The sequence below is a fragment of the Barbus barbus genome, assembly GCF_936440315.1.
Source record: "Barbus barbus genome assembly, chromosome: 38".
Classification (NCBI taxonomy): domain Eukaryota; kingdom Metazoa; phylum Chordata; class Actinopteri; order Cypriniformes; family Cyprinidae; genus Barbus; species Barbus barbus.
This window is the reverse complement of record NC_136716.1, coordinates 11,121,919-11,141,068: the sequence shown is the minus strand read 5'-3', so window position 1 is coordinate 11,141,068 and position 19,150 is coordinate 11,121,919. Positions and strand designations below refer to the sequence as shown.

The window sequence follows — 19,150 nt, the reverse complement described above, 5'->3', positions numbered from 1 at the left end:
CAACTTACCGTATCCAGTGATCCTCCCACAGCTGGTACTCTGGAAACATGGCGGGTGAGACATTGTGCTCTTTGCGAGCTTTCTCCATTGCCTTCTCGTAGGTTTCTTGAGCCTAATGATGATGGACTCAGCATTATTATTATACACAGGGCCCTGAGAAATGTTTGATTTCTTCCCAAATTCTGTGCTTTCCAAATGAATTCTGCATTTTCTATATTATTTTTGCATTCTGTTTTAATGGCTTGATTACATTTACTAATGTATAATGTCTAAAGAAGAATTTAATAATGTAATCAGAATGTCTAGTCAAGTGAATTTATAACACTAAATATAATAATGTATTAAAATCTTAACAAGAGTGTCTTATGAACTGTTTTGTTTGTTCACAAATCCTGTTGTGTGTTTTAATTTTCCTAGATTCAGTTTCATTTCTTTAAATTCTATTAAATCAAAAAGAATGTCTAATCAATTTAATAATTTAATGTTTTTGAAATTTTTTGTTTTCTGAATCTGTTTTAGGATTTAATACATATTTATTATCAAAAAAGGTTAAAAAAAAAATGAATGCATAAAACTTTAACAATTAATTTTTATAAAGTGTAATCACATGAAATTTGAACAGCCTTTTTGCAGTTTGATATTTACAGATACTAGTCCATATCATGATTTGATTGAGTGTGCAGGCCTTCTTTTTGATTTATCCATTCAAATTTTGCCAATCACATGCATTGCGATACAATCTTTTCAGTCTCTCACCTGTTCAAAGAAGCCATGCTGCTCGTATGCAATGGCTGTGCTCGTCTCGGGGAACTTGCATCTCTTCTGCCAAAGCCCCGCCCACATGTCCTCTTCCTGCAGTAGGGAATAAAGCTCCGCCAGCGAGTCGAGGATCTCCTGAGGGAATACAAGAACACATCTTCAAAGAATATAGGGGACAAACACATCCATATTCAGAGGTGTCCCAATGAGATGACTGCTTAGCATAAGCAGCTTGAATGCTGGGATACTTCAAACTGAACTCACTGACAGGTCAAAACAAAGCCAATTGGAAATTCAGCACACAAGTTCATTTTGAGTGACACCGGGGAACCTTCAGAACACAAAACTTCCTCTGCCAGGAATATCAATGGCAACAAAGACAATAGAAGGGCTCATGCATCACTGTACCTGCTGTGGAGGAGTGATGCTTTCCTGCTCATAGAACTCTGTGCTCTGTTTGGGTTTGATGTGCAAGTTAAGGCCTTTCTCAAAAGCTTGCTGCTCCAGCATCAGAGTGGAGCGTAACCACAGATTGTGGGTCTTTCCTAAGTACTTCAGCACGCAGGGCCTGATGGGTATGGGCGGCATGCACTGAGACATGGCCTCCACAAAGCAATTTAGAGCACTGGGCTGGCAATCTCTCTGAGCTTGATGACTACCACTACACAGGAACGGACCCATCTCGCCTGAGAGTGCCTGCAAAAAGGGATACATAAGACCAAAATTAGAGATGCATGATATATTGGTACAATATTAGTCATCGGCTGATATTAGAAAACTTTTTAATGATTGTCAGTATCGGACTGTTAATAATTCATGTTGATTTCCATTATTTTTATATTTTAGTATACATTTGCCATCACCTAGTCACATATAAAAAGCAATAATGCCATTACATGTAATCTTCATCAAACCTCAAAACGAATATTCATACCATAAATTTGTTAAAATAAAAATAATCTGAAAATCTAGTTTAAGATTTAAAAAAGATTAAGAAATTATTTAATTTTTTTAAATGATTTATTAATTAATTGATTGATTGACTGACAGACAAAACAGTTTAATGGCATCAGCCTGAATATTGGTCAACTTCAATTAAAAATAAATGATTAATAATAATAATAAAAACAGGGTGACTTTGATGAGAACTTCACAATAATGTTTAAAATAAAATGTACAAAAGTAGCTTCTCACCAAATATCAATAGAAATTTGCTATAAATATTCAACAGGAATGTCAATGCTAAAGAAAACAGCCCATTTTGCACAAAGACCTTTGCATTATTACAGAAAAAGACCGATGCAGTAAATACGTCCTAGTATTTAAAAAAAAAAGGATTTCTATTTTGAAAGCGTGTTGTAGTCTATAACCTCAGTCACTCCAAATTAAAGCCCTTTAATGAGAATTCTAATACTTAAGACATCTGGTCCATTAAACCCAGATATTTGCATAAAAGGTTTAATTTCTGCTCATTAGCAAGTGCTGCCTCTTTAAGTTCATCGGCAGGGGCAGAAAGGTCAGAAAGGCCCCCACCCATGTAAAGGTCTCCAAGATGAGCGTATAGGCACAACCTCCAACACCATTAACACACATTTTGCATGCTGATTCTGCAGTGATATGCATTATTAGTAGTAAAACAGGCAGCCTACACTTAAACCACAACAAAGGTCAAGTTAAAACGAGCAGCGGTCATACGCAGTCGTTCTACATGGAAACTGTTTCGAGGAAAATGACCAACTGTTAGCTCAGCTCTTTGGAGAACTGAGGTACTCACATGTTGCTGGCGGTCCGACAGAATCTTCCACAGGCGGGGGAAGAGCTGGACCCAGGTCTTCTCAGCCAATGGGGTGGAGATGTGGCACAACTGAACCAGTGCATTCAGCAGTGCTCCCGTCTGATTACACACACAAGAGACTCATTTAGAGATAGGCAATATATCGTCCATTAATCAACCGACATTTAGCCACTTGAGATTATCGCATTGGCTGATAATGTCAGCTCAGCCGATTAGCAGAAGTGCGCCTTGTCTCAGTTCCAAAGTCTGCCAGGAAACACTTGTTAATAAAGGTCTATTCGATTTTGTTCTTAAATATGTATATATACTTTGTTTTAGTTTGTTATTTTAGTACATAAAGCTAACCTAAATGGAAATTAGATATAAAATATAATATGCTTTGTATATATAATCTATACAATTTAACATTTATTTCAAGTAACAAAATGCTATGGTTTTGGTTTCAGTTATTTATAAAACCCTGCTTAATACACACTATTCTTTATACTTGCTTCCTACATGTATCATGTCACGTTTGCAGCAAAAAAAGATATAATCTTCACTCATGTCACCAGACACTCAAGGACAAAAGAGACTATTCCATTTTATGACTTTCATAAAGGATCACTGTACGTTAATATGCATGACTGGTCATCACCTCCTGCCACTGAATAACTCTTAGGGCATAACTCCACGTAAAGGTTTGGACCTCTGACCACAAGAGGAATGAAAATGTTAGCATAAGCCAGAACTCAAATGTGTGCTGTGGTTCCTGACAGCAGCTCCGGTGGGCAACGCAGGCAGGTCAGGGCTTTGAACTCCTCACTTCATCATTTATCTAAAGCCAGCTTGAGAGGTGCATATAAAGAAGCACCGTGTCTAGGATTAAATAGAAATCAATGATGCTGTGACCTCAAAGTGCTCGGAGACAGAATCCCATGTTGCCCTGATCAAACTCTCTTTAACAGAGACACTTATGAGGGAGCAGCCAAATGAGGAAGAGCAGGTTAGAGATGAAAGAAGCCAGAACCAAAAGCGCATATTAAACTACACAGTTCAGAAGACTGTATGACTTCTGCATGTGACTCGTTCCTAACATATGTCCTTTATGTAACCAGTGTCTTTTTTAAGATTTGCTTTATTTTTTCTAATGCTTGAGGTTGCACTCGTGAGGGCGGCATATGTTGAGGTGGTGGCTCACCTTGACCTCTCTCAGGGAGTCCAGGAACTTGTCATGGCGGTTGGTGAGCATGTGCAGCTGGTTGCCTGCGTCTCGCTCTGCTTGCTCCTTGGTCTTAGGGAGGCTGGTCTGGTCTCCAGGTGCCAGTTCAATGTCTATCTCCACATCCTACAGATGAAAAAGGTCACAAAAACACGAAATATGGGGAAAAAAATTGTTATCTTGCTACACTTGCAGCAGGCCTCTATGAACATATTTGAAAGCACCTTTGAATTCCTGAATTTGAATTGAGGGCAGATGAAAAAGATTTAAAATGTAAATATGAATTTAAGGAGGTAGAGTTTAAATAGAAATTCAACTACTATGTGTTAATGTTTTTAATAATACATTTCAAGTAAGACTTGCTGAAATGTTGACATGAGATTATAAACATGTTAACAAACTTGGAGCATTTTTAGAAATATTAAATTACATGAATATACATTTCTATGTGTTTGACATTTCATATGATTATTAGAGTTTATATTTTATATGTACTATATATTTAATTTTCATGTTACTATTTTACTTTTACATTTTTAGAAAACATTTTAAATCAAATATGCAATATATAAAAGGTCTTCGTTAAACACATTCATACACACACATAAATATATACATATACACATATATACATACACACATATACATACATATATATATATACATATATATATACATATATATATATACACACACACACACACATATACATACATATATATACACATATATATATATATATATATACACATACACACATATATACATATACACATATATATATATACACATACACACATATATACATATATATATATATATATATACACACACACACATATACATACATATATATACACATATATATATATATATACACATACACACATATATACATGTATATATATATATATATATATATATATATATATATATACACATATATACACTAGAGTCAGCTAAATTAGGCAATAAAGGCACAAACAAGCTTTTTGTACAGATGTTTGTATACACTGTATGGCACAGCTGACCTCCTCCTTAGTCTCGCTGTTTTCTCTCTCACGAGGTTCCTGTTTGATATGCGTTGCCATGGCGAAGGCTGCGCGGTCATGGCTGTCAGCCAGGTTGATGACGTTGGTGATGGAGGGGAGCATGGAGCCCTGGCAGCTGGTGCCAATGGTGGTGTTCCTCTCACAGACCGCCAGCAGCAGCTGTGAGGCAGAGACGACAGAATCAAACTCTGAACTGCCACGATTCCGAAAACACGCAAGCAAACAGCTGCTCCTTCTGTGAAAATCACAACACTTGGAAGAAAGTAGCTAACATTCACGCATAAATGACACCTGCATGAGCCAGCATTATTTAACAGCTGCCATTTTTAACCACTTGCGAATATATGTCTAACTGCTTGACACTGGCTGCAGAGCTCCAACAGTGAATATTCTTCTAGTCTATCATGGCAGGCTGATTTGCGCACACAGCCACCCCATGTGTAGGACAGCATTAATAATTCAAGAGCCAGAGTAGCATTGATTGTGGCTGAGATGGATGGATTGTGACCTGACTTGAGCAGCCAAATACCAGAGCTGTTACATCATGGTGAATGCATCAATACAAAAGAATAATTACCTAAAATGCAGCTGAAGTTTTGATAAAATCATGAAGAGGAAAACTGTGACGTTAAAATGATACAGTATGCATACAACTGCTTTGCAAGGTGCAATTAGCTTCTATGTAATTTAAGCATGTGCATAATTATGAAGTATTATCCACTCTGCACAGAGCTTACAACACGACTGATGATGTACAATACATCGGGATTTATTTTTTGTAATTATAAAAAAAATTCTGTAGACATATCCTGTGGTGTGACATGCAATGTTATATCATAGAAATGATAAATGAAACCATTGCTTTAAATATTAACACAGGGCCTAGCGACCAATGGGAGTAAAAATCGGCAAGTTTATGTAACTGTGTCAGTCGCCAATTGGCGGGTAAAACTTTTACGAAATATAACAATGCAATGTAGTGAGAACAACAGACAGTTTTTAAAGAGATTCGCTGTTTCTGACGTAAGCAAATAAAATAATATTTTCTGAAGAGAAGATCATCATGATGCCGTTCTGTCATAAGCGACAAGAGTGAATCGAATAATAGGATACAAATGAGCTGATAAGGACAGAGCAGTGTGATGGCCAGCTTATCCCTAGACATGGTTCGACTAACTTTTACCTGAGAAGATATTGCTGCTTCATTTCGGAAGATTAACTTTTCCCTTCTTTATTCTTCATAACCCGAGAATGTGGCGACACATACCTGGGGTTACGCTGCCTAAACGGTGCAGGCTACGTTCGGCTGTAAGCTGAGCTGAGCCGCTTCAGACAGCGCACCAGCAGTGCTTCAACGGACGAAAACACATGGGTTTGGCAAGTTACCTCGTAAACTTAGTCTTAAATGAGTTATAATGTCTTAAAAGAGTTTGGAGAAAATAGGATGCGTGTCAGATTCGTGTCATGTGCATCAGGTTTTAAAGAGGCAGCGCTGCTTTTAAAGTGAAACCTGTTGAAGTCTGGCATTGATGTAAATCAAAGAATCAAAGAAAAAGAGAAATCACTCGACTGCTCTAGTCGATGATTAACTTTTGTAGTTTAAACAAAGATTAATCTGTCTAGTTTATGGATATACATTTAATAGCTTATGTGAAGATTGTTTTAAAATCACTTAATATTTCAGAGCCTATTAAATGTAAAAAATAATGGCTTAATTATGCTGTAATGTTGAATGGCTATAATTAATAGGTAAAACTGAGGGAAAATGCCTTTAATAGAGAAACCAGCAGCAGTATTGGTATCAATACTTCATTAATAATAGGCTACTTAGCAAAAAGAATCCATTAAAAAATTTTTTTTAAAACTATCTTTGTTGTTTCTACATTAAGTTGGAGGTTCAATGTGAAATTATGACAATATAAATATGCGATTATGATTAATTACAGAAAAATGTGTCATTAATAAAAAAAATGTAATCGATTGACAGAAAGCACTAATGTTAACCTTTTATAGATTTTAGATTTCAATTTATTTTCTAATTTTATAGGTCCCCCCAGAAAGAGATCGGGACGGCCCCCACCCCCTTGGCCCCCTTAAAATTTTCAGTTCGATAATCCAGCCCTCAAATGAAGCTAATTGAACAGCCCTCCTCTAATCTGTTAACATGAGTGCAGAAAAAACAATACCACCACATACACACTGCAAAAAAAAAAAAAAAGAAGAAAAATTAAAAATCGGTTTGTTGTTTTTTTCTTGTAAAATGAAAAATGTAAATATGTTAAGTCTTTGTAGTAGTAATGACTGCCTGTTTTTGCAAAAAGAGTTTCATGGCCGGTAAAAAAAAAATTTTGGCCATTAAATTTTATCACGTCACCGGCCATTGGCAGGTGTGGCAAAAAGTTAGTTTTAGGCCCTGTGTGTATGTATACATGTATATGTGTTTATACAGTGCCCTCCATAAGTATTGGAACAGTAAAGACAAAATTGCTCTGTTGGCTGTGGAGTCAAGACATTTGCAAATATGATTAAAAGATGAATATGAGACAAAACTACAGAATGTCACATTTTATTATTAGCCATTTCAACACATACATGTTCTACCAAATAAAAAGAACACCACTTTTAGAGTTCACCCCACTCATTGATGTGAGCATAAGTATTGGGACAGTTGAACATAAGGCAGATATAAAAGATTAAAAGCTATTATTTAGTTGCAGATTCCTTGCGCACAATCACAGCAGTGAGTCTGTGACCCATAGACATCACCAGACTCTTGGTCTCATCCTTTGAAATGCTTTTCCCAGCCTTTAATGCAGCCAATTCCAATTGTTGCTTGTTTTGGGGAGTTTCTGCCTTTACTCTCCTCTCCAGCTGGTGAAATTCATGTTCAGTCGGATTTAAACCTGGAGATTGACTTGGGCAATCTAAGACTTTCCATTTCTTTGCCCTTATAAATTCCTTGACTGAACTGGCAGGGTGTTTTGGGTCATTGTCCTGATGCAATATGAAGCACTTCCCAATGAATCTGGTGGCATTTTCTTGAATATTGGTAGGCAAGATGGTTTTGTACCCTTCCAAATTCATTCTGCTACTGTCATCATACATTAAGTAATCAGTAAAGTTGAGAGGGCCTGTTCCTGAGGCAGCCATACATGCCCATGCCACGACTCCACCTCCACCATGCTTTACAGATGAGACTGTATGCTTGGGATCATTGCAGTTCCCTTTTTTTCTCCACATTTTTGCTTTCCCATCACTTAGATAAAGGTTCATCTTTGTCTCATCGGTCCATAAACAGTTCCAAAACACTTCTGGCTCACATTTGTGCTTTTTTGCAAACTCTAATATTGCCTTTCTATTTTTGGTGCTGGTCAGAGGTTTGCATCTTGCTGTGTAGCATCTGTAATTCTGTGTCAAAGTCTCCTGAGGACAGTAGATTGTCAGAGCATCACCCAGCTTTCTGGAAGTTGTTGGTGATTTTACAGACACGTCTTTTAGGATTAATTTTCACAGCTTTTATGATTTGTCTGTCATCAGCTACTGTTGTTTTCTCAGCCGATCAGATCGTTGTTGGTGTCGCTGGTGGTTTCCAAACTCTTGATTTCTCCATGCCCTTTGTTTTTGCAAGAGCTCTAACTGACTTCCTCTTTTCTTTTAGCATCCAAATTGCTTGCTTTTCTCTCAAAGTCAGCTCCCTCATCTTTATCCTGGTTTGTGTGTGTCATCATCGAATGCAAGATTCAGAATACAGAAGTAATGGCTATAACTGATACGACACATTCCCTGCTTTTAATATCTGAAGAATGAATGCAACAGGACACAGCTGATCACTTAGAAAGACCTGTGAGGCAACTGTTCCAATACTTATGCTCACATCAGATAGAGGGATGAAACTCTAAAAGTGCTGAACTTCTTAGCTGGTAAAACATCTGTGTTGAATCACCCAATAATAAAATGTGACATTCTGTAGTTTTGTCTCATATTCATCTTTTAATCATGTTTGTAAATGTCTTGACTCCACAGCCAACAGAGCAATTTTGTCTTTACTGTTCCAATACTTTTGGAGGGCACTGTATATATATATATATATATATTTAATATTATTCATATATTATTTATTGTACAATACATTCAAATTTAAATATTATACATTTATTTGCTTACTATTTCTTTATTTTACTATTTATTTTATTTAAAATTATATTTTCTTTTTATTTTCTTTTTAAGTCTATTAACATACATTGCATTTCTCCAAAAATGTCTCTATTAGTGCATCCCTAGCCATGACATCACATTCATTTTTCATGCGTTTTTCCTCATATTTTTTTCAATAAAATATGTATCTGTACCTCAGTGCACTGTTTGATCCAGAAGTGGCTGCCCATGGCTTCCCAGTTCTGCGAGCAGCAAATATAAAGAAGCCTCTCATAGACTCGTCGCTTCATTGATGCATCAAACACCTCGAAAAACTTTGCTCTGATCAGCGGCTGGGTGCAGCGTAGCCCTGACAAGAATGCTGGCTCCAGCTTGGATGTGATGTCACTTCCTGAGAGGTTCTCATCTCTAAAAAAAAAAAAAAAACAAGTACCAAAGTGCTTTAGACAAACGCTGCGAGACCGCTGTTGCGTTTACCTTCTGATTCAGCGTGAAATGCAGCGTGACAATAAACAACATGGTGGGTCTTTAGCAAACAACAGCGATTAAGGACTGCATGTGTTCCAGCGTAGATACAATTAGAGCTGTTGATTTAAGCCTATGGGTTCTCACCAGGATGAATTGCTCCTGATACTGGAGAAATGCTCTCTTGCCCAGGGTGACGGTAACCCACAATACCTCCTGCCCCTCAGCCGCCAAACACCACCAGCCCCAACTTTAGCAATCAAAATGGGGCCTACCCCCCACCAGCCACAGTCTTGTTGCTAATGGCAATAGATGGAAGGCCAGCATGGACAGCGGACCCTGTGATTAATCGGCGTAATTACCTGTAGACGTAATTAACGAGGTCCAGGAACTGGGCATTCAATTCAAGGTCGTCAGGAAAGCGCTTCTCAATGTAGGTCATCATTTTCACCAGCAGAATGGACTTCTCTCTTGGATTAGGCACCTAGGAAAGAGAAACGAAGACAAAGAGAGCATAAGACAGTAGAAAAGAAGGAGAAGGAGAGCTGAGGAGGAGAAGGGGGTAACGGATTGATACAGTCCATTTATCTTTCATCTACCAGGAGAGCAGCACCTTTGCTCAGCTCCTTTTTCTCCCTGTCTGCTCTCTCGCCTTGGGCTAACAGAACAGACACCTGGGTTCAGCTGTCCGGGCCACAGTGCACTGAATACACAATGCCTCATTTACAGCAGGATAAGCTTTGAGCGCAAATGTTTAACATTGTGGTATTCAGAGTCAACAAAAGGTTGGTTTGCTATTGTGTTTAGCAAGTACACAGAAATGGAAAGCAATTACGTCATGTTCAAACAAGAATGCATGAAATATGAATCAGGTCAAGCCATTTATAGTCGATTTACCTAAGAACTCTAAGCACTACAGTGCTATTAAATCATAGTCATGCTTGTTTTAGAAATCCCAACCAACAACACTGGCTCGCAGTGGCACAAGTTTGGGGTGGGATCATTGATCAGACAAAAGAAAACCTGTTAAAAACAACTCAGAACTCTGTTTGGAGGTACAGAATTAACACACTTAAACATTTATGTTTTTTTTCCGTCTTAAATTTTATTTCTGTCTTAAATTGACTAAATGAAATGTAAATAAAAATAATTAAAACGACTAAACGAAAAAAAATGAATAAATGCTCTTTTTAAGATGTCTTGTCATACATTTTTTATTATTGAATGCAGTTCGCTGAGGTCCAGTTATAATGGTCACTTTCCTCTCTCTCTCTGACCATGCTGTCGACTTATTTTTAACTGCCCTATCATTCAATAGTCTCTTTGCAAAGTTTGCATTACTTTGTGAATGGATCACAAAATAATCTATGCCAAAATGTACGACAAGGACTATGAAGATCAGAGTAAAATGATTAGACATCTTGTTAAAAATAAACTTGCTGCCAGGAACAGCACACGGTTTGAACCATTTCAACCAGAGGGTCAGGCACAAGGAGAAGCAAAATTTTGGTGGATCCCAATAAGTCTTTATTTAAATTTAGTTGTTATCTTAATAATCTTAATTCAAATTCTAAAAACACTAAAGATAAAGATGTAAAACATTAAACTGAACTTGTACTCTTGATTTAGTTTGTTTTTTATTTTACAATTTATTGTTTTCTAATCACCCACAAGTCATTGACATGTAAATGTCATCTTTGCTTACTTAATGTTCCAAAAAGTATGTTAAAACCAAAGAATATTCCTCATAATATGACACCAGGTGATGATAATTTTTATTTTGAGGCAGCAGCCTGTGAGATTCTACCTGGTTGGTAGCCATGGTGTTGCCAGAGTTCTTGACCCATTCCTCCACAATCTTCACCACGGCTCGAAGAATCTTTGGGTCAGGAGATTTCTCGATGAGGGAGGTGAGGATAACCTGGATGAAGTTCTTCCTCATTTCCATGTTCATGACTGACAGCCTCTCCTTTACCAGATCCAAACTAAGCATGACCAACTCGCTCGTAACTACAGTCAACATAGAAGAACATGATTACATGACAGCAATACTATTTTCCCTTTTGATGAGGTTCACAGGCCTACTATGATTTTCCAAACCTAACAAAGAGGAAAAACTACACAGGCTCACACACACAGCAAAATATTGCATATATCTCAAAGCCTACTATCAAACATACATCACAAATTGTAAAAGACAGCTGAGGATATGAACCATAAAATACGAAATTCTGCCTGCTGAAAACGGAGGAAAGGTGATTGAGTTTTAGCATGGAGAGCTGTAGCAGAAAGGAGACGGGTTATGAGTTTAGTCTGGCCTCTGAATGTATTTTCTGCTTGATTTGCTCAAGGTAAAATGTGATTGTTCTGATGAGTCGAACCCTTGGGGGAGAATATGTTAGAGGCTGATTTCCAGTTCGCCACTGACTCACGCTGTGAGGGGGTCTTGGGCAACGCTGTCAGGGTGACATTGCAGCATGAGGCCTTCAGACAGCACAGGACAGGCAGGGCCGAAAGTGTGCGAATGTGTGTGCGTGTGTCTGTTCAATCCCATCTCCATTTACCATTTAAAAACCATAATAACATCTAGAAGGCACTGAGCAGATGGGATTGTCTGGATTTTATATTCCTGTGGACACAGTGGGAGCTTTTTGACTTCAATCACAGAAGATGTTTCTCAGTATGGATGGATTTGTGGGCCAGTCTCCGAACATTTGATTGGCCCTCCTGCAGCACCCAGTGGTCAAATATGGACAGCACACTCTGAAGTCTAACAGTTCTCTCTCACACTCTGCTCCAAGGTGACAACGTGTCTTTTTGTCTTTCTGCCCACTTTTTAAACTCCTCCAGATGACTGCAGACAAGAGGATTAAAGCTGTCCCAGTAAGAGCGTATATTTTTCCATCATACTGTCAAGAGCCTAAATTTAAGACAGACTGTCAGTTCTGGGCCAAGAGGAAGAGGACCCGTTCTATAAGACAAAGCAATAGATCTTAACCTACCTCAGCTGGCTTCCATATACCATCCTAAATAAAGACAAGCTTGAAATCTTTAAAGGCTTGAATACGACCTCCTCGAAGGAAGGAAGTGATGCTAACCAAGTGCAGATGGGATAATGACAGAAAGAGGCCAATGCTAAAGCACAAGATTGTTTAAATTGAGTATTGCATACTGTATTGCATTAACTTAACATGGTTGCTCCTAGACAGCAACCCATTAGGATCGATTCAGATGATTTAGTGATCCATCGAGTGCCATCAACAGAAGAACTGATCTGACCAGTGTGCTGCCTGTTCTGTTTAAATTTACTTGGGTGTCAATGCCATAAGAGCGTGCATGATAAAAGAAAAATGCCATAAGAGCGTGCACGATAAAAGAAAAATCTTCTCTTTTTTTAATCGAATTTAAAATGCATGCAAAGTTTCTAGAAATGTGTTCTTTGTCTTCATTTTGGTTTTGTATAGTAATGAAAAACCTTTTGTACCATTTGCAAGAAAACTTTAAATTTCAAAGGCTGTGGTGCAACCATCAAGTAATATTATTTGCCTTAAGTTGAATATACAAAATAACTTTTAAATATATTTTTCAAGATAAAAAGTATTTTCTTTTACAAATATCATAAGTTTTTAGGAAGTCACACTACATGACATTTTCCAATCTGACTAATGACTACAAATCTGACTACAAACCTTGACTGATAAATCAAAGTCAAATTATCTAATATTTTAGGACTTATTGACCTTAACCCACAGGGTCTGCAGGGGTCATCTCTGATACAATGATACAATATCTTGTTTTTCTTTTCTGCATGTTGGTAGTATAATTACTTTGTTTCAAACATTAATTATAATTTTAATTAAAAATATTAATAAAAAATAAATTATACTAATAATAAATTTAGCTTCAAGCAATCAAGGGGCCAAGTACATTGGAACAAAATAAGGAGCTAAAAGCAAGACAAAAATTAGTAAAGACATTTGAAGACAATTTTAAGCAAAATGTTTGAAAACCCATGAATACAATCACTTGTAATGTGACAATTGCGTATTACTTTTGATCAATAGTTTTTGTTTGGTGTCAGCACAAATCTTGTATGGTCAATGTTGGGTGACAACGCGACGCAACGCAAAGTTCGGAATCAATATTTTAAAGCTTTGCAGAGATACAGCCTCAGATGCAGTCTGGCATCATGCCATTAAATCCATTGATGTGGAAAATGAAAATGGTTTTGTCTATCGACAAGAAATCCATAACTTCTAACAGTCATGGTTGCTGCAAAACACCAAGTTCTCAATGTGTTAAGGTGTTGTGGAGATATAGCCTCACATCCATTTTGGCATGATCATCAAATTTGTTTGCACGTAATTCGAAAAGTGTAATCAGCTTGAATTCCTTAATTTTTTGTCGGCATAGTCTAAAGATGATCAATACAATTTTCATGAAAATTTGAGCAAAGTTGAGCAAAATCTTCATGACGGAAAATTATGTCAGGGTTTCAATCGAATCATACAGTTTGAGAATCCAAATTTGTTATGTATTACTGTTCAGACTATCCTATATCTGTGTGCCAAATTTCACAACTTTCCTGCAAGCAGTTCTATGGGCTGCCGTAGACACAAGAGCAAAACAAGAATAAGATTAATGATGCTTCCCCCCTAATAATAATAGACCATTCAAATGACTTAAGGTGAAATAATTTTAAATGTATCTTTGGTGGGAAAACGTCCTTGACCCAAGAGTCTAAAGAATGGTCACCTGTGCTGGTTTCAGCAGCTCCGGGGTTGAGTTGCGGGCTCAGGTGCTCTCTCACCATCTTCTGCAGGGAGCGCATAAAGACGGAAATGAGGCGGTCGATGTAGCTGGAGTTGTTGCTGCAGGCCGACTTTAGGATCATCAGCGTTCCTGGAAGCAAAGAGGAGAGAGAAGCTGGTAACATGACGCCCCGCTGCCCTAGCGACACTGTCAGGGACAGCAAGTGACATGCGCCTGCTAATGACTTTGGGTGCAGCTCCTTTGTCCCTGTAGTTGTATTACAAGGACGTTTCTGGAGAAATCTAACCGAGTTACCGGGTAAGGAAGATGGAGACAAAAAAAAAAAAAAAGCATGCGTAATGCATTTCTTAGATCACAGCTCTGGGGAGGAAAGATAAATGTAAAAAGTCACACTCGATGGAGACACATACAGTACATCAGTGGTAAATGTAACTCTAGAGCACTGCCAGAGCGGAATCAGGAGGCATTTATTGACCAATGGTGCCACTTTGGGCTGAAATGAAACACTGGTAACTTTAGAATGTTATCCAATAGAGTTTCATCACTTTTTGTTTCCAATTATGAAATATAATTAAAGATGAACACTAAATTGTAAAATAACTAAGCGTTCCATTATAAAAAAAAATTCTTACCTGAAACGGATCCACACTACCATTCAAAAGTTTTGGGTTGGTAAGATTTTTTTTTTTTTTTACATATGTTTTAGAAATATGCTCACCAAGACTGCATTTATTTGATCAAAAATACAGTAAAAACAGTAATCTTGTGAAATACAATGCATGCTTGCTGCACAAGAGTGGTAAGTATATAAATACACGATTTACATTTTGTAAGTATATATCTGAAAAAAAGACCTTTTTGAAAAACTTTACATCTGTGTTGTGTGGCGGAAGATTTTTCAGAATAACTCCCTTTGGTTATGTAGTAGAGCTATTACATTTTCTCACCGAACAATTGAGTTGGGTTAGCACTGGTGGCTTTCTCGTAGTTTGTGAGGCCTTCATAAATGACCTTCCCTACTGCAGCGTACAAACTCTCCAACTCCTCATATTTGGAAGCCACCGAGGATGTGCCTAAGGAAAAACCAAAATATTAGAAAAAAATGTTTTAACGTACCACAGTTTGAATGAAAAACTAGCACAACCTGGACAATCTTATTAAGAGATTACCGATTACAGAAATAGGGCTGTAATACTGTTGTCGATAATCACTAGTGTGTCTAAAGTTATTATTTCGCAATCTCTGTGGAGATTCAAAGAATTTGTGTGTTTGTTAACAGCTGCTGACCATAATACCATGGCCTTTAGACTGCATCTTACACTGGAGCAAATTAAATGATGCAATTATTGTTCACCGTACATATAAGCAGCTTTGCCCAAATGAGGTCTCTAGGTGAAGATATCAATAACAGCATGATCTACTCACTAGGTTCTGTGGGGAAGGTGCTCATGAGTCTGGATAGGAGGGAGTGGACTGCCCTCAACACTTTGGTGTTTCCACAGGTCATGCAAGCTGCAATGCCACGCTGCAGAGACTTGAAGTGCGCGAGGATGGCTGGAGGCTGCAGCACTGACAGAAGGAAGCTGAGAATCTCCAGCCCTGTGCAGATGTTGGAGAAGTTTGCCTGGTTTGGCTGCTCCTGAAAAACAGAGAAGGATATGCTGAATCATGAGGTACAGAGGAACCAACACTAGTTCAAAGATTTGAGGTTGGTAAGATGTATTACTGTTTTGGAGAAAAGTCTCTCCAAGAATACATTTGATCAAAAGTATAGTAAAATAGCAATATAATGTTGTGACAACATTTGTACAATTTAGAATGACTGTTTTCCAATCTAATATATTTTTAAGTACAATTCATTCCTGTAATGGCAAAACTGAATTTCCAGCAGCCATTACTCCAGTCTTAAATGTCACATGGTCCATCAGAATCTAAAATAATGTTGATTTGATGCTAAAGAATCATTTCTATTATTACTGTTAAAAACAGTTATGTTGCTTAATATTTTTTTGAAAACCATGATTCTTTGGTTCTTTGAAATAGAATGTTCTTAAGAACTGCATTGACTGAAATAGAAATCATTACTGTCGTCGGTGCCAATAGCCTTGTGGGCAGCGCACTGACATACAGCGCCGTTGCGCTACAGGCGTCCTAAGTTCAAATCCCAACTCGAAGACCTTTCCCGATCCCGCCCCTGATCTCTCTCCTACTTCGCTTCCTGTCAGTTCCGATCTGTCCTTTCCTAATAAAGGCAAAAATGCCAAAAAAATTTATCTTTAAAGGGGACCTATTATACAGAAATCACTTTTAAAAGGTGTTTCAACACAGTTGTGTAGCCACAGTGTGTGAAAACAACTAGCCTAAAATGGTAAAAATACAACCACTCATTTTTTTTTTATAATCCCAATAAATCATAAACGGTCTCTCAGAACAAGCGATTCCAGAATCACCCTACGTACACGTCATTCACCCTAGTCCCGCCCATTTGTGACGCTCTCTGCCCTATTAGCGTAAACACAGCCCTGAGTGAGAAGCAGCAGTGCACCATTACTGTTTTCTTGCTGTAGCTGCTTGTCAGTTCCAAAGCAGCATTAGAAGTGTTGGGTTTTGGAATGCACAAATGAACATATGAGTCTCCATAGACTCCCTCCATCTGAGCTGCTGAAAAACAATGTCCCAGGAAAAAAAAAAAAATCAGTAAAGTCCAATATGATTGTGCCAATCATTTTAAGCCGGACTGCCTCACAAACGATGGTCATTTCAATGCTGGATTTTCACAAAAGTTGATTCTAAAAGACTAATGTTTCTAAAGCTACCATTGTCTCTGCCTGTTTTCACTGATGCTTCCTTCACATGATACCAGAATGATCGTAAATAGGAACGTGGTAGTTAAAAATTGCATATTAAAAGCACTGTCTAGTCAACCGCTTGAGTGTTTCTGACATTTTCAGTGCATGAGATTTGTTTGTTGTGTGTGTTATTGAAAGTGTTATTAATCACTCTTCTGAAAAGGGGGCCGGGAGCACCAGCTCATTTGCATTTAAAGGGACAAAAGAAAAAACGGCGCATTTTGGCTCATACCCTAAAAGTGGCAACTTTAACAAGCTATAAAAGAAATTCTGTGGGGTATATTGAGCTAAAACTTCACATTTAGACTTATCTTACATCTTGTAAAAAGGGGCACAATTGGTCACCTTTAAAAAAAAAAAATCGTTACTGTCACTTTTGATCAATTTGATGCATTCATCCTAAATAAAAGCATTAATTAAAAACATCCTGACCCCAAACTTTTGATGGTAGTGTTTTTTTTTTTGCCATTTAACTTGAGTACCTCAAATCACTGTATACTTCATTTGTATGTTTAACTTATTGTTTTTGATTAACCAACTGTTTACTTGATTCATTACCTGAAGCAATGCTTACATAATTTTACTAAACACTTTTAAATGAAGCAGAATGTCAGATGGCATACTGGCACGTTTATGCTGTGGTATCGAGAATCTTGACATTTTACTGAACTACTGAAACTTCTTGTGCTACACAAAGTGCTAAAATTAAGTGAAAAAAAATCCCTTCATTCTCTCATTTAAGTCAAGTAACGCACAGGCTTGGCACAATGAGTAAAAACCAGTGCTTATTAGGTTTCAGGTGCCACTGAATATTGACAACTAAGGTCTGGCCCCTGAGGACTCAGACACTGGCAGACAGATTTGCACAATGTTAAGCTTGTCCCTGCAGCCTGTCCTTTAATCACTGACAAGCCGACACAATGAGATGATAAAACCCCATTGGATTTGCAACACTGGCCATTAGTTTGTATAAGAGAGCTGAAAAGAGCACCTCACTTCCTCAACAGGGCTTTTGGGCTAGGACGATGAGTGACCTGTTTGTCAAACCCACTCTGAAAATAAAGACGGAAGATATGGTAGAGTGGTAATTGTCAGCTTTTCTGGCTATTTGAAAAGAGGGCACAAGAGAGACTGCATGTGTCATGTGTGTAAGACCTGGTCGAAACCAGAATACACACACACACCTAATTTCAACACATTCCTGAAGCAGGAATCAAAGCTCCCACTCCAGCCCATCGCTCGCCCCGAACCTCCTTATCTCCTGGGACCATAAAAACCAGGATATATTGGAGAAGAACATCTGGATGTCTTTAGAGAAGAGCAACTTTAAGTGCTTGGCTGGATTTATCATAAATAAAGTCGAACAAGGGAAAAGACCTTGTCATTTGGAGAAACTCCACACAAACCCTCCCTAATCTCTTTCCATTAACGCAGTAAATTCAAGGATGGTATCGTTGAAGATGACGTTTTTACGATCAACGTCCAACTAAGAAAATCTCCAGATCTTCCCCCCAAAAAAATGACATTATGACCTCGCGTTATCAGCACATCCCAGGAACGCGCCTTGTTGCTCCCTAACAGACAAAGAGACGCCGCACTTTGCTCAAGTATCTAAAAAAGGACAAAATTATACTAGTTTCTGCTATTGAAGCAATATACTAAGAAAAACACTATATACAATATATTTACAACATATATTAAGGTTGTTTTCGTGTCATTTAAAAGGCTTGTGGAACGTATGATATTGTTGTAATCTTGTGATGCATAACTTTACCTGATGACTAGTGTTCAGTTCACATGCTCGATGTGTTCATTTAGAATCGTTTAATCGATGCATTAACTGCGTAATGAATACAAAGGATATATGTATTTTTGTGCATGTCAAATACATGGTGTTTGGTTTCAGATGAAAGCTGATTTCATTAATAGTAAAGCTGGTGTGGACGAAATTTGTTTGTTCTCATCAATGCATGATTACAATACGAATAGAAATCTGCCGTCAATAAGTTTTTCATGTGATAAATAACTGAACAGATAAGGTATGCGCACGGAAAGAAGCTGTGCAGGGCGGGGCTCCGCCCCACAGGAAGAATCCGATTGG

The 19,150-nt window shown here is 37.8% G+C and overlaps 1 protein-coding gene across 2 annotated transcripts in view; it reads right to left on the bottom strand.

The window, feature by feature from the left end:
- Window positions 1-19,150, bottom strand: part of trrap (transformation/transcription domain-associated protein) — a 90,640-nt gene that overhangs the window by 30,781 nt on the left and 40,709 nt on the right. For both annotated transcript variants that reach the window (XM_079397713.1, XM_079397714.1), the window contains exons 43-54: window positions 15,626-15,839; window positions 15,148-15,273; window positions 14,183-14,329; window positions 11,235-11,437; window positions 9,790-9,911; window positions 9,157-9,370; window positions 4,787-4,966; window positions 3,735-3,881; window positions 2,534-2,653; window positions 1,168-1,455; window positions 757-894; window positions 9-112 (exon numbers count right to left, since the gene is read on the bottom strand). In XM_079397713.1, the coding sequence (XP_079253839.1) occupies window positions 9-112; window positions 757-894; window positions 1,168-1,455; window positions 2,534-2,653; window positions 3,735-3,881; window positions 4,787-4,966; window positions 9,157-9,370; window positions 9,790-9,911; window positions 11,235-11,437; window positions 14,183-14,329; window positions 15,148-15,273; window positions 15,626-15,839 (2,003 nt within the window). The remainder of the gene's footprint in view (window positions 1-8; window positions 113-756; window positions 895-1,167; window positions 1,456-2,533; window positions 2,654-3,734; window positions 3,882-4,786; window positions 4,967-9,156; window positions 9,371-9,789; window positions 9,912-11,234; window positions 11,438-14,182; window positions 14,330-15,147; window positions 15,274-15,625; window positions 15,840-19,150) is intronic.